We start from the raw sequence: 13,634 nt of genomic DNA on the forward strand, positions 1-13,634 counted from the left end.
TTCAAATAGCAAAAGCTATGCAATTAACAAATATATACTTATTAAGCTTCATGTAAATTATTTAACAATAGAATACATTAAATATGAAATTTGGAGTTTTACCAAGGGAGCTAATAATTGAATAATAACACTGTCTGCCACACAGCATTTCGGAGACTCTCCCTCTGGAAGCTTTCTTCCCTCTTTTATAGCTGACCATGCGGGGGCTTTTCTAATTATCGGGGACATTATGATGACGTATAATTGTTAATTTCTTTGTTATTTAGTCTTTTTCTTATCATAATACATATTCTTTTAAATATAGCGATGTCGTTATTACGACATAGCTATGTCGTTATTACGACATGATATGTCGAAATTACGACATAGCGATGTCGTTATAACGACATGTTATGTCGAAATTACGACGAAGCGATGTCGTAATAACGACATGTTATGTCGAAATTACGACATGCTATGTCGTAATAACGACATAATTTTTTTTTGAATGGCCCTTATCGGCTTCCGGAAATTAGAGTTATAAGTCTAAAAACGAGGCAGATGAAGACGTTTTTGTTGTTTCTTTAAACAAATATTATAGTAGATATATTAATTGACCCTAATCAGAAAGTTTGGATTGTTTTTGACATGTATCTGACGGAAATCCGACTCATTTGAAAATAAGAAGAGGTAATTGATGAACAGTATCATATTTTAAAACATATGCATATTGGTCAAGAAGAAAAAAAAATACCAAAACAAGTCAAAACAGTCGAATTTAATGTAAAAAGTGTAAAAAGTATGACAGCTTAAACATCTCATTGTATTTATCTAGAACGAATTACACACGGCATTTCTCTACCATTGACGTAGGGTGGACAAGGGGTGGCTCCGTTACATCTTGAATAAACCGAGTACAAAAGAGATTTGTCGGTCCAGCTAGGTACTTTTGTGATGTGATCCGGGTTTTCATCAACACAGATATATTCCGAAGCAGCCTTATGATCAGGAAACCCAGCCATCAGGTAACCATGGTATTCCTCATTCCAATTTTTGTAGCATGTTTTCCTTCCCGGTATCATGATCGTTGACCTTGCTTTGGTCACATGACAAACAGCACACTGAATTATATAATGCGTGTATTTCTTGTCAAAAAGTGTGTTCTTGATGTTGATGTCCCAGTTATCGAACAAAGTAGCACCGATGAAAGGATTGCTGTTAACTTTATTACCATCATAAATACCCCACTGTGGTTCTTTCGGAACACAGAGCTTATTTGGAACGCCACCACTGGTATATGAAGATCCACCAACAAAACCTACAAAAAAAACCCACTTCTTTCACGCTTTCTTTACATTTTTCATTTTGATGAATTTGATAGCTTGCTATGTCGTATGAGGTTTTTTCTCTCTAATTGTTGATGACCGTACTATCATTACTAAGTTTTCAACTTTACAACATACGATTTTACGAAGAATCATTGCATATAGCATAACGAAAAATCGTACACACAGAGGTAACAAGTAATATTCTAATAAATATAATTTGCGTGTTCTTCATAATTATATGTTTATAACTTACCAGAATAAATCAGTTCTGCATTATCATTGGTGCAATTCATAGTTCCCCACTGGATATATGAAGTACCAGCTAAAAAAAATATATATACTTTAATTAAAGAAGTTTTACCCTACAAAATAAGGCCAATGTCATATACATTTGTAACACCATGAATATATCAAAAATAGAGTCTTCGGTGCACGATTTTAAAGTCCTAAGAAACCTCAAATTAAAAAAAAATATGCATATGTTTTTAATAACTAAATGGATAGTTTTCATTATACAACTTATGTACATATACTTTTTTCTAAGGAAAATTTGTTCAAATTTAGAAGATGTTAACTTATTTTTAATTGCTTGCTTCCAGGAAGCAATTTGCCGACAGATTTTCCGTATTCAAAGTGACCTGAGCGTAACCCTCCTCGTAAAAATCCGGTGGTCGCAATACGCATATGATCTGTCATTTAAAAAAACAATTATCTGATTGTTCATGTTAAACACGTGCTCAATAAGCATGCTTTTTGTTATTTGTTTACTATAAGGTGACAATCGGTAAAGTTCGGCTTCAAAACACGGCATTTAATGAGTAGCCATATTTGTAAAATCATAAAGAAAAAAAAATGACGATTAAACAGTATATTTTCGTTAAAATTGAGAAATTCGTGCACAGTGGACTAAGTTTATGATATACACATGCATTGGTTCAAGAATTGGATAAAAATTATTTTGAACCACTCACTCATTTCATATGACTTTAATATTTTTTACGCAAACATATCGTATAATCGTCCTATTTTTTGTCTCTGTCTGTTATGATTTAACAAATATTGCAGCTCATTTAATGCCGTGTTTTGACTCCAAACTTTACCGATTGTCACCTTTTAGTAAACAATCAACAAAAAATCATGGATATTGAGCACGTGTTTAACATGTACAATCAGATAATTATTATAATTTATTTCAGTGACAGACCCATGCGATGATGCGTATAGCGATCACTGGATTGTTACGAGAAGGTTCCCGCTAAGGTCACTTGGCATACGGAAAATATGTCGGCATATTGCTTCTTAGAAGCAAGCAATAAAAAAGGAAACTTCTTTTAAAAGTAGACAATTTAAAGAATTTTATTCAGAAAAAAGTTTATGTGCATATGTTCAATAATGAAAATTATCCATTTTGTTAAAAACAAAATATGCATCATTTTTTTTAATTTGAGGTTTCATATGACTTCAACAATGGCATAGGGATTGTTTTTAACATCATTGCAACTTCCCGATATTAAAGTAGCTTACCTTATTTAAAATTATAACATTTAACATGAATGTACATTTGATTCAAATATAATCGCTGAGATATATCGAAGTGCTCTTTATTTTACTTGTATGTTTTATGGTAAAAATCATTAACTAACGTTAGGCAAATGCATAAATAATTGCTTTTTAGCTCACGTGGCCTAAAAGGCTAAATGAGCTTTTCCCATCACTTGGCGTCCGGCGTCCGTCGTCCGTCGTCCGTCGTCCGTCGTCGTCGTAGTCGTCATGCGTCCGTCGTCGTTAGCTTTTACAAAAATCTTCTCCTCTGAAACTACTGGGCCAAATTAAACCAAACTTGGCCACAATCATCATTGATGTATTTAGTTTAAAAATTGTGTTTTTTTTTTACCCGGCCAACCAACCAAAATGGTCGTCATGGCTAAAAATAGAACATAGGGGTAAAATGCAGTTTTTGGCTTATAACTCAAACACCAAAGCATTTAGAGCAAATCTGACGTGGGTAAAATTGTTTAACAGGTCAAGATCTATCTGCCCTGAAATTTTTAGATCAATCAGACAACCCATTGTTGGGTTGCTGCCCCTAAATTGGTAATTTTCAGGAAATTTTACTGTTTTTGTTTATTATCTTGAATATTATTATAGATGGAGATTAACTGTAAACAAACAGCAATAATGTTCAGCAACGTAAGATTTACAAATAAGTTAACATGACCAAAATGGTCAGTTGACCCCTTTAGGAGATCTTTTACAAAAATCTTCGTTTCTGAAACTACCGGGCGAAATTAATCCAAACTTGGCCACAATCATCATTGATGTATCTAGTCTAAAAATGGTGTTTTTTTACCCGGCCAACCAACCAAGATGGCCGCCACGGCTAAAAATAGAACACGGAGGTTAAATGCATTTTTTGGTTATTACTCAAAAACCAAAGCATTTAGAGCAAATCTAACAATGGGTAAAATTGTTTATTTGGTCAAGATCTATCTGCCCTGTAATTTTAAAAATGAATGGGACAATCCGTTGTTGGGTTGCTGCCCCTGAATTGGTAATTTTAAGGAAATTTTGCTGTTTTTGGATATTATCTTAAATATTATTATGGATAGAGATAAACTGTAAACTGCAAAAATGTTCAGCAAAGTAAGATTTACAAATAAGTCACAGGATCAAAATGGTCAGTTGACCCCTTTTAGGAGTTATTGCCCTTTATAGTCAATTTTTAACCATTTTTCGTAAATCTTAGTTAACTTTTACAAAAACTTCTCCTCTGAAACTACTGGGCCAAATTTTACCAAACCTAGCCAGAATCATTATTAGGCTATCTAGTTTAAATATTGTGTTTTGTAACCGGGCAAACCAACCAAGATGGCCGCTACGGCTAAAAATAGAACATAGGGGTAAAATGCAGTTTTTGGCTTATAACTCAAAAACCAAAGCATTTAGAGCAAATCTTACAAGGGGGGAAATTGTTTATCTGGTGAAGATCTAGATGAATCGGACAACTCGTTGTTAGGTTGCTGCCCCTATGATTTTCTTTTCACTTAGGTATTTACATCCTGGGTTTTCTATTTCTTTATTCCGATTGGTAACTCTGTGAACTCCTTTGATATTGAGGCACTATTTTCAAATTCTACACAGAGACACTGATACTTTATTGTGGTTTTGATATATTCTATTTATTCTTATTCTGGAAACCATTCTTTATATTCAGGTCAGTTATATTCTTTACATTTAATTTAGTATTTGATATTTTTATCTTGGTATAAAAGATATGAATGTGTTATGAAAATGTGTATGAAAGTCCACTTTGATTCCCATGAGTATGAGAGAGTTCATATTTTTACTTTAAGTTAGTATTTGCAAGACAGCAAGAATATTACAGTTATTGTATTATTTTTCATATTTGGCTGCTATTAGATTCCAGCATAGAATATTGTCTTTCATTGAGTTTAACTATATTATTTACTATTTTGACATTAAGACTTATGAAGTCATATTTCTTTATATTCAGATTCCAGTATGTGAAGTATAGTATAGAGTACAGTAACTTTATAGAGGAGCACTGCTCAGCCCTAGCACAAGTATTATATACATGGTAAGCTGTGTTCTGTGTTTACATGATTATTTGTGTACGTGTTGTCTATTTTAACTATGTGTTTAATTAATGTGTGTCTTGTCTGTGTTTGTAATGTTATTGTTTAGTTTACGAATATCTCCGAATACAATAGTGTATTAGAATCGATTACTGTAGATAATGATCGTTGACACAAGGTGTTATTGATATCTGTAGAATTGCATATTGAACAGTTACCGGAAATAGACTTTGGTATACATGCTTATGATTTGTAGTAAAACATATTTTATTAATTATGGTATATTTCGAACTGAGGTTAACAGTTTACTTGGATAATTTATATTTCATTATATTAATATGGAGATAATGATTAGAGTTATCGTTCTTTGAACGTATGTATTGTGACTTATTGTGTATTCTATACGTTACAGGGTGTTTATTCAGGATTACTATAATAAACCAATAGAACCCAACTCGAGTGCTTATTACGCCCAACTTGATGAGTCTACAGTTATATGCAATTGAACTTTACTCTTAGATTATCAACTGTAAAGTACATAGCATGCTCAATGGCAACCTTTTAAAATGTAATAAAACTTAAAAATCGAAACATTAACATGAACATTATCAGTGTATATAAAGTGCGAATCCAGCTACTTCATTTTTACTGTTATATGCGGGTATGTCTATTGTAGAATAAAGGATCATGGGAAACCTGTATTTGTTTACGTTTTGAAAATATCAAGTTAAGTGATTAGAAGGAAAGTTTTAACATATTTTCTTTGTGATATGTCTTTATAATATACAAACATAGCATTAAAGTTCAAATAAGTGTTATAAAAGCATCATAATAAAGCATATCGATTATTGAAAGCGATCCATTTTAACTATAGATGCGATGAATTATCACTGTTAGTGCAGTCATTATTAATGTAGAATTTTCAAAGATGCGAGGAATTTTTAATGTAGAATTATGTGATAAATGCACTTGCAACAAATGAAAAAACTTAGTTGATGACTTTAGGATTTACGATACATGTATTTTCAAATTGAAATACAAACTCCTCATTCATTCTTCATCAAATATATAGCTTTTCAAACTTGTAACAAAAACGATTCTCAAAATGAAAAATTCTAGATCCGCGAATGGATACTACCGCAAGATAAAACCACACACATTTGGGTTATTGTACACGAAATGCATGCTACAATTCATTTTTGTTGATTTTATACCCTTTGGAACTCTATGTGGGCTATTTCAGAAACTATGAAAAAAATCCCTAAACTAGATACACGGTCAGATTCAGCATGTCAACGAATCCGAAATATCTATATTAAAGGACTTTTGTCTATAAATTTGGACCCGACAAAATTGAAAAAGGGACCAAAAATATAAAAAAAAAATGCATGCATCGGATACATTTTTTATTGAAGGCATGACTGTAACAATAGGATGAATATACAAAATATCTTATTCTGGGGTCTCATTGGGGGGTTCTGATCCTGGATTTGTTTTGGCAGATTCCCGTATTCCGCTTATTGTTTTGTCAGATTCCCGTATCCCGCTTATACTATGCTGTTCTCATTTTTTGTAATTATCCGTGTCCCGCTAGACTTCATTTCTCGTTTTTCACGACACAATCATTTGACTTTCACCTGTCACGCTTGCAAAAAATCGGCAATCCAGCGTCACGCTTATACCCAAATGCGACCCACTATTTTACTCTATTCTGACTCATTTTAAGCCCATTATAAATATATTAAAAAAGTAGCGTGGATTTTTTTATCCCGTCTTTATCCCGTATCGTTTCGTTTTTGAGCCATATATAGATGTCGTACATGTATGTGACAATGAGACAACTCTCCAACCGAGTCACAATTTATAAAAGTAGACCATTATACGTCAAAATACGGTCTTCAACATGGAGTCTTGGCTCACACCGAACAGCAAGTTATAAACGGCTTCAGTGTAAAACCTTTTAAACGGGAAAACATAGGTTCAATCTATATCAAGATGTACGTAATTAGTGGTGAAGTGTCATGGAAATGGATAAAAGAAATAAGGATAAATTTCCATATACGCTTTATAAGAAAATAATGGAATACATTTGAAATAAATGTTATTTCTATTGAATTTATTAGAGTGTTTTAAAACCAAACTTTCCTCCGTAAGTTAAATTTTATCAAATCTTTCTCTTACTTTATCTATTGTTTGAGCAAGTCGGCTAAATTAAGGCTTTACAGCTAATTTCTTAATGCATGTAAAGCAAAATTTTGGTTGGCTTGCTTGCTTTGTTTGTTTAATTGTTTATACAAACTTTGTAAATAAGATTGAAAATTTTAAACAATATGAATAGGCAAAGTTTAACCTGTATTAATATTTGAATGAAATTGGGTGTTATCATAATGATTATCAAATAAAAGAAAAGCAAGCAAGTCAACTAAAGTCTTGCTCTACATGCTGAAAGAAATGAGCTGTAATAGATAAAAAATAATTATACAGTGAAAATGCACCGCATATACAATACTAATGATTCGCTCCACAGTGAAAATGAAAGAATAGTATCATTATTCGACAGTAAACATGACTAGCATTACGAAATCATCATAGTGGAATTTAGTTAAATATGAAGAAACTGAATGACAAAACCTTTTTTTCGTTATACAACTTTATTAATTGTATTAAAATGAATATTTTTTACTGCAACAACATCTTACCTGTTAGTTATAAAGCACCTGCACGATCTGTTCGTGAAATGTCCTAAATATTCACCTATTTTGGTATATATTTCACAGCTGGATGGCTTTAGGCGCGATAAAATCCCGCTCGCTTCTCTTTCTTTGTTTTATTAGTATTATGTATTTCTGAACATATACAGTTTAACTAATTTTCTTCATTTTCTTCAAAAATTAAAAAAAGTTCGTCTGTTTATTCATCATTCTACATTAGACATTTATGGCATATACAGTAAAAATGATATTTTAGGATCCGCACTTTACATACACTGATTATTAGATCTATGATTAGATTAATTCAAAAACTTCTTCTCATCCTTAAAATTGAAATCCGATGTTTGTGCTTATTTTCTGCCCCCCACTTTTTTTTTTAAAAATAACTCGGTATTTTTTAATATGATCTTAACTTTGAACAATGTGCACTTGCTAGGCAATATAATGATCTAGCAGGCTTTTTGGTACCATATTTAATGATAAATTTTAGTTCAAACTTAGGTAACATGACAGTGTGTTTACCTAGTATATTAAGGTCATCCGAATGGGGAAATATTAGGTCCAAGGACACAGTTATCGTCCTTTTTTCGTTGCCCTACGAATATAGTCCCTAGTGTAAACAGTGTATATCTTGCATGTTTTATTTGATACACTTTCCCGATTTATTTCTTGATATTAAATGCATGAAATATTAAGTAGGGGGATGTAATTACATGTTAAAAAAATTTGGGTACTGAATCTTTATGTTAAGTAGTGATTTGGTCCAGTGCAAAAAGGTCAAATTTTATCACGTCTGAAGCTGTCAAACTGAATTTTACACCCCCTTAAAACAGAATTGTCAATATTTTGAGTTAGAGCTGGTAGAAGGTTCTATAATTTTGATATTACTTGTCTCACTGGTAGAACACTACACTGTTAAAATCTTTTTGAGAAAGAGCAGGTGCGATTTTTTTTTAATTGAATTTATTGTCTAAAAGAAATGCACTACGAAATAACACATGTTGCTTTTTACGCGACATCTATAATATATTAATAAATTAATCAGTCAAATCTGGATAAAATCGAAATCAATAACAGATCTTGAAAGAAGTATTAATTGGTATTTAATGATGACTACACAAATTGTGACAATGCCTGTTACTGAAAACAAATGGTTTTGTCGCCGTCATGTATTTGTTAATTGTAAATGTCAAGTTATATGTACAAATATTTAGGCCTATATCATCTATTATACAGGGAGCAACACTTGAGGTCAACTTAGTGCATTGATATAATCGTTTATTATTTTAACGTAATCCAGTGTTTGCTTATAGCATGCTTGTTCGTGCCTTTAAAAATAATAAAGCTTGGGTATATATGTTCCATCTCAGCAGTATAGCTTTGTAGATCGAACAGTTTCGTTAGGCTAATCCATTTTATAAAGGAGTAAAACCTCATTTTTTTCTTTAAGGTGGTAGACCTAGGTAAAGAGAAATGTGTCAGCCATTGTCATAAATACGTTCTAAGTTTCTATGATGATAGATTAATTCCAATCTGTTTCAGGTAAATGCTTAAAATATATTAATAAAACTTGTCTATTACAAACGCATCACTAAATTAAAGAGTTATCTCCCTGGACCAAGGTCTACCCCCTTAAGGTCCTGTTCAAAAAGTCTTTATCAAGATTTGTTTTCGGATATATTTTCTAACTCAATTTTATTTGAACAACACAAACAAGAATATATCGATTATCATATGTTCAAATACTTCTGGTTCCAATTAAATGGATGTTAGCAATTATAGACAACAGTACGACCGTAAACAATGAATAAAATCCTTACCATTTAGTCGGGTGCAAGAGTGCAATACATGAAAAATATGAACAATTCAATCGTGAAAGAAGCAGTCTAATTTAAAACAGAACAATTTACGAAAAACGAATATGATAAATATGGACCAACGGTAACCAGGTTCGTGAATTGGGACAGGTACATTTAAAATATGGTTGGAATAAACTTGTTTAAAGGTACTAACCATTCCATAACCTGGGACTTTGGTGTTACCTATTTTATGAAATGGGTATTATCAAGATTCACAGTGCATATTACTTCCATTTGACTCAAAATGCTATGCATGACATCATGAAGTCCGATAGATTCGAATTCGAAAGGTTTCCCTTAATTAAAACTAATACCAATGTAAACAAACTTGAAAAAATTTCAAACTTATCACCGATCAAGATTAAATACAGTATATTGAAATTCGTAGTCATAGATGCAAAGCTTTCGTTTGACGTTTACTTCCGAATTGGAAAAAGACTTGATAAAATTGAAACTATCTGGAAGTGATTGTAAAATGCCACCACAAACAGTATGTTTTTTTTTTAAATTTGAAACATGTTTAATGGACATATAGTGCATTCAATCTAAAAGGATGCAGTAGATGCATGATGCATAAATTTATATTTTCTGCACAATTGTAATAAGACGATAATCTTGCCGTGATACATCTTTAGTGTGTTGAAAAACCGACGATTAATGAGAGATAGTTAACGTTTTTTTAACTATGGTTAATAACTATTTGGCAGATCAATTTAAAATCTAAAGTTACTAGACGTGTAGTTAAAAGTTGCCATTGACAAGGTATTTTTGAATTCACAACAAGTTCTGTTTTATAACTAAGCTGCAACTGATGTTGTAATACGTTAAACGATTGATGCTGGTCCCGAGTAGGAGTATAAATAAGAATAAGTTTTTGCCGGGAAGTACTTAGTATCATCTAGTCAGTTTAAAACTACGCTTCATTTGTTATTTCAAGCGTGTAGTGACTACACATGTGCATACTTCTACCCTTGCATCCTCTTCTATTAGTTTGCTTTATTAAATACCATTGTTTTGTCATAGATCAATACGGATTTTTTTTTTTAATGCACTTGTAACTTGTGAATCATCTTCATGAACAATTTCCGTATTTTGATAAATCCACGTCATAAAAACCTTTCAATTTACATATTTATGAACTAGAGTCGTATTCAATCTGCTGTCCAAGAATTATACAATTTAAACCTGAGTATTAAAAAAAGGGAAAACTATAGACTGGAGAACATTGTTAGTGCGATATCGTCAAATCATTTAATGAGCTATGTTAAACGCTTGCTTCATCTTCAAGTCTGTACACATCACTGGCATCTATAACCACACTAATATTATCAGTTTTATTTCATGATTTTATAAACGTAGCGAATTTTAGGAACATTTTTTAACGATTGATTTCAAACACATTACAAATTCCGTCGTTTAGATTTACAACAATCAGTTGGTTTAACACAGAATTGAAATGAATAGCAGCCGGGTTATTCAAACTGTCTAACTCCGTCACAAGTTCTCGCGAATGTTTGCCATCTTCCGAGATCATTACGATATTATTGGATTCAAATCCGGCTACAAACATATTACCATCATCCGTCAATGAAATCCCACATGGTTTCTGCAGAATGTCATTCATAAATTCCCAAATTATATTCCCTGACAGATCACAGCAAATCACTTTGTTGGTATCCCATTTTGTGAAATACAGTTTTTCGTCTTTGTACGAAACATACAAAATTGCATCTCCTTGATTTTCCACGACTTTACTTTTCTTGCCTGCTCTATCAGTGATTAGGAAACCGAAATCTTTAATACGCGCAACAATTTTATAGTCAGAGTGATGCGGATCATATCCGATAGAGGTCGATATACCATAACTGGTGCTTGGAATGGATAATTTATGGCAAGTTGTTCCAGTTTCGGTGTTAACAAACTTAATTTTAGCTTTATTTGCCAGAGAGATTGCGACTTGGTTCTGAGATTCATATGCCACATCTACAGGACTACCAATTACTGGTATTTCCTTTTTTAAAAAACCATGGGGATCACATATAAGAAGCCTGTCATTGTTTTTGTCTGCTATAGCAATATCTCCGGACGGTAGCATGGTACAACCAGTAAGACGTTGTGCATTCTTCCCTCCAGTAATATGAATTTGCCAATGCGTTTTTATTGAATATTGGTGCATGACATAGCCAGGAGATCGAATAGCCTGGGCTTCTTTCTTTTTCAAAACTTCAAGTGACAAAATTATCGGTTTTTCTTCTATTGAGAGTTTTCCCAAAAGAGTTAAGTCACTTGTAATATAAAAAATAGCAGGACTAATATCGAACTTGCATTCTGAATGTTTAAGTGTATTAGTTTGCAACAAATGTTCAATGAAACACTTATCTTCTTTTATAAACGATTCAATGTTCCGTAAACCAAGAAAGACCTGTAATTCTGACGCATGGTTCTTCATGTTAACCAAATCATTTGCGGTCTGTTTGACTCTTACTGCTGCTTTCTCGAGATCTTCCATTAGTTTTTCTTTAACTGATAAACATTGGTTAAACTTACATGTTAGTTCATCGAGAATTTGTTTTTCAATTTTTTTTATGTGGTCATCAATTGTTTGCCGCAGTTCTTTAATTTCTTTCCGACATTTGTGCATAGTCGCCGTGAAAGCTTCCATACTGTCGTCACACTCGGCAATAAGTAAATTGAAGTTTTTCCTCAACTCTTCAACAGTACTTTCAATGTCATTCATAAACGCAGATGTCTTGACATTGTGAACCACGGCAGAAAGGGGAAATAACTGGTCACAATCTTTATGCTTATCATGTAAACACTGCACACAACAGAGATCGTCATGAGCTGGACAGAAAAATTCATATTTGCCAGTGTGTACATTACATTTGTCGGTAGCAGTCAGAATAAATGACGGTAAATTTCTGTAGTCGTCTACCGATTGTGTTGTGTGATTCTTGGAGGACTTTGAAATACTGTGGTGTTCGCTGCATTCGTGGCACAGCAATTCATCACATTCGGAACACCAAATGATTGCAGTTTTTCTGGTACCTCGTGATTCACATATATCACAAAATGACGTTGATGATGTAGCCATTGTAAGAGTATCCAGGAAAATATCTGTAATAATTAAAAATGCACTTACTCAAATATTGTTATTTTGAAACTTGTTTCTTATAACAGTGATCTTTCTTTTTTTTTTTTTTTTTTTATGAAATTGATACCTAAATCTGATTTAGAAGAAGACTATTTAAATATCCAAATAAGCTTTAATATATTGATCGGCTATGGAATTCCTTTTTGAGATACTTGATTTTGAAGGGGAAAATGGCGGTAAAAGGCTGACTCAGACTCAGACTCAGACTTTGAAAATTATATTAAGTTTTGCCATTATTTGGGTCACGAATGGTAAGAAAAGAAATAGAGAATCATATTGCATTTTAGTTTATAAAGACCTTTAACAAACCAGCTGAAGTCTTTAATCAAATGAAAAGTTGGTGAGAAGGGGCAAAATATTTTAACTTGTATCGTTGGGAAAAAAAGGAGTTCGAACATTTGACAAAATACCTGAACCTCAGCGGACCACAGATTATAAGTTTAAGTTCATGTAAGAATCATACAATGGGTTATGTACTTATAGTTGTAAAATTATATAAAAACATCACCCCAATTTCTGATGGTTGGGTAACGCTTTCATAATTTATATATGTATAAACATATCTATAATTTCAGATTATTTAATACTATTTTTTTTTTAAAGATATTTTATGTCAGTTTTCCCTTATCTATATGCATTATTTGCTTCTTATTATCTATTATCTGTTTTCTAGCACCATATTATGTATTATCTTACCTCCTATAAATTTCTAGGAATATGATTGGTTAAAAGCTACCTCGTGGAGACCGTGTATATCCAATATTAGGTTAGTAGGGAGGTGGGGCTTATTTCAATATTAGGTTAGTAGTGAATTTGCGACTAAGGCACTGTTTGATTATTTAAAATATTGAAAGTTCTGTTTAATATTGTTATATCAAGGTTGTTTATTATTATAAATAATTATCGTTTACATTAGTTTTTTTTAGTGCATATCAATTGAAGAAGGTTCTTAAAATTGAACACCTGAACACTTTAATACAGAAATAAGGAGATGTGTTATGATAGCA

General features: G+C 32.3%; 2 protein-coding genes across 2 annotated transcripts; both read right to left on the reverse strand.

Moving 5' to 3' along the window:
• Positions 1–779: 779 nt before the first annotated feature.
• Positions 780–1,627, reverse strand: LOC134726903 (uncharacterized). The gene is made up of 2 exons (XM_063591303.1): positions 1,561–1,627; positions 780–1,297 (listed from the first exon to the last, which is right to left on the reverse strand). Exons 1-2 carry the CDS (start codon positions 1,598–1,600, stop codon positions 807–809), a joined length of 531 nt encoding a protein of 176 aa, XP_063447373.1. The 5' UTR covers positions 1,601–1,627; the 3' UTR covers positions 780–806.
• A 9,224-nt stretch (positions 1,628–10,851) lies between these two features.
• Positions 10,852–12,567, reverse strand: LOC134726253 (uncharacterized). Its single transcript, XM_063590654.1, has one exon. The coding sequence runs from the start codon at positions 12,565–12,567 to the stop codon at positions 10,852–10,854; it is 1,716 nt and encodes a 571-aa protein (XP_063446724.1).
• Between the last annotated feature and the right edge of the window lie 1,067 nt (positions 12,568–13,634).

This window comes from Mytilus trossulus, chromosome 7 (genome assembly GCF_036588685.1).
Source record: "Mytilus trossulus isolate FHL-02 chromosome 7, PNRI_Mtr1.1.1.hap1, whole genome shotgun sequence".
NCBI lineage: Eukaryota > Metazoa > Mollusca > Bivalvia > Mytilida > Mytilidae > Mytilus > Mytilus trossulus.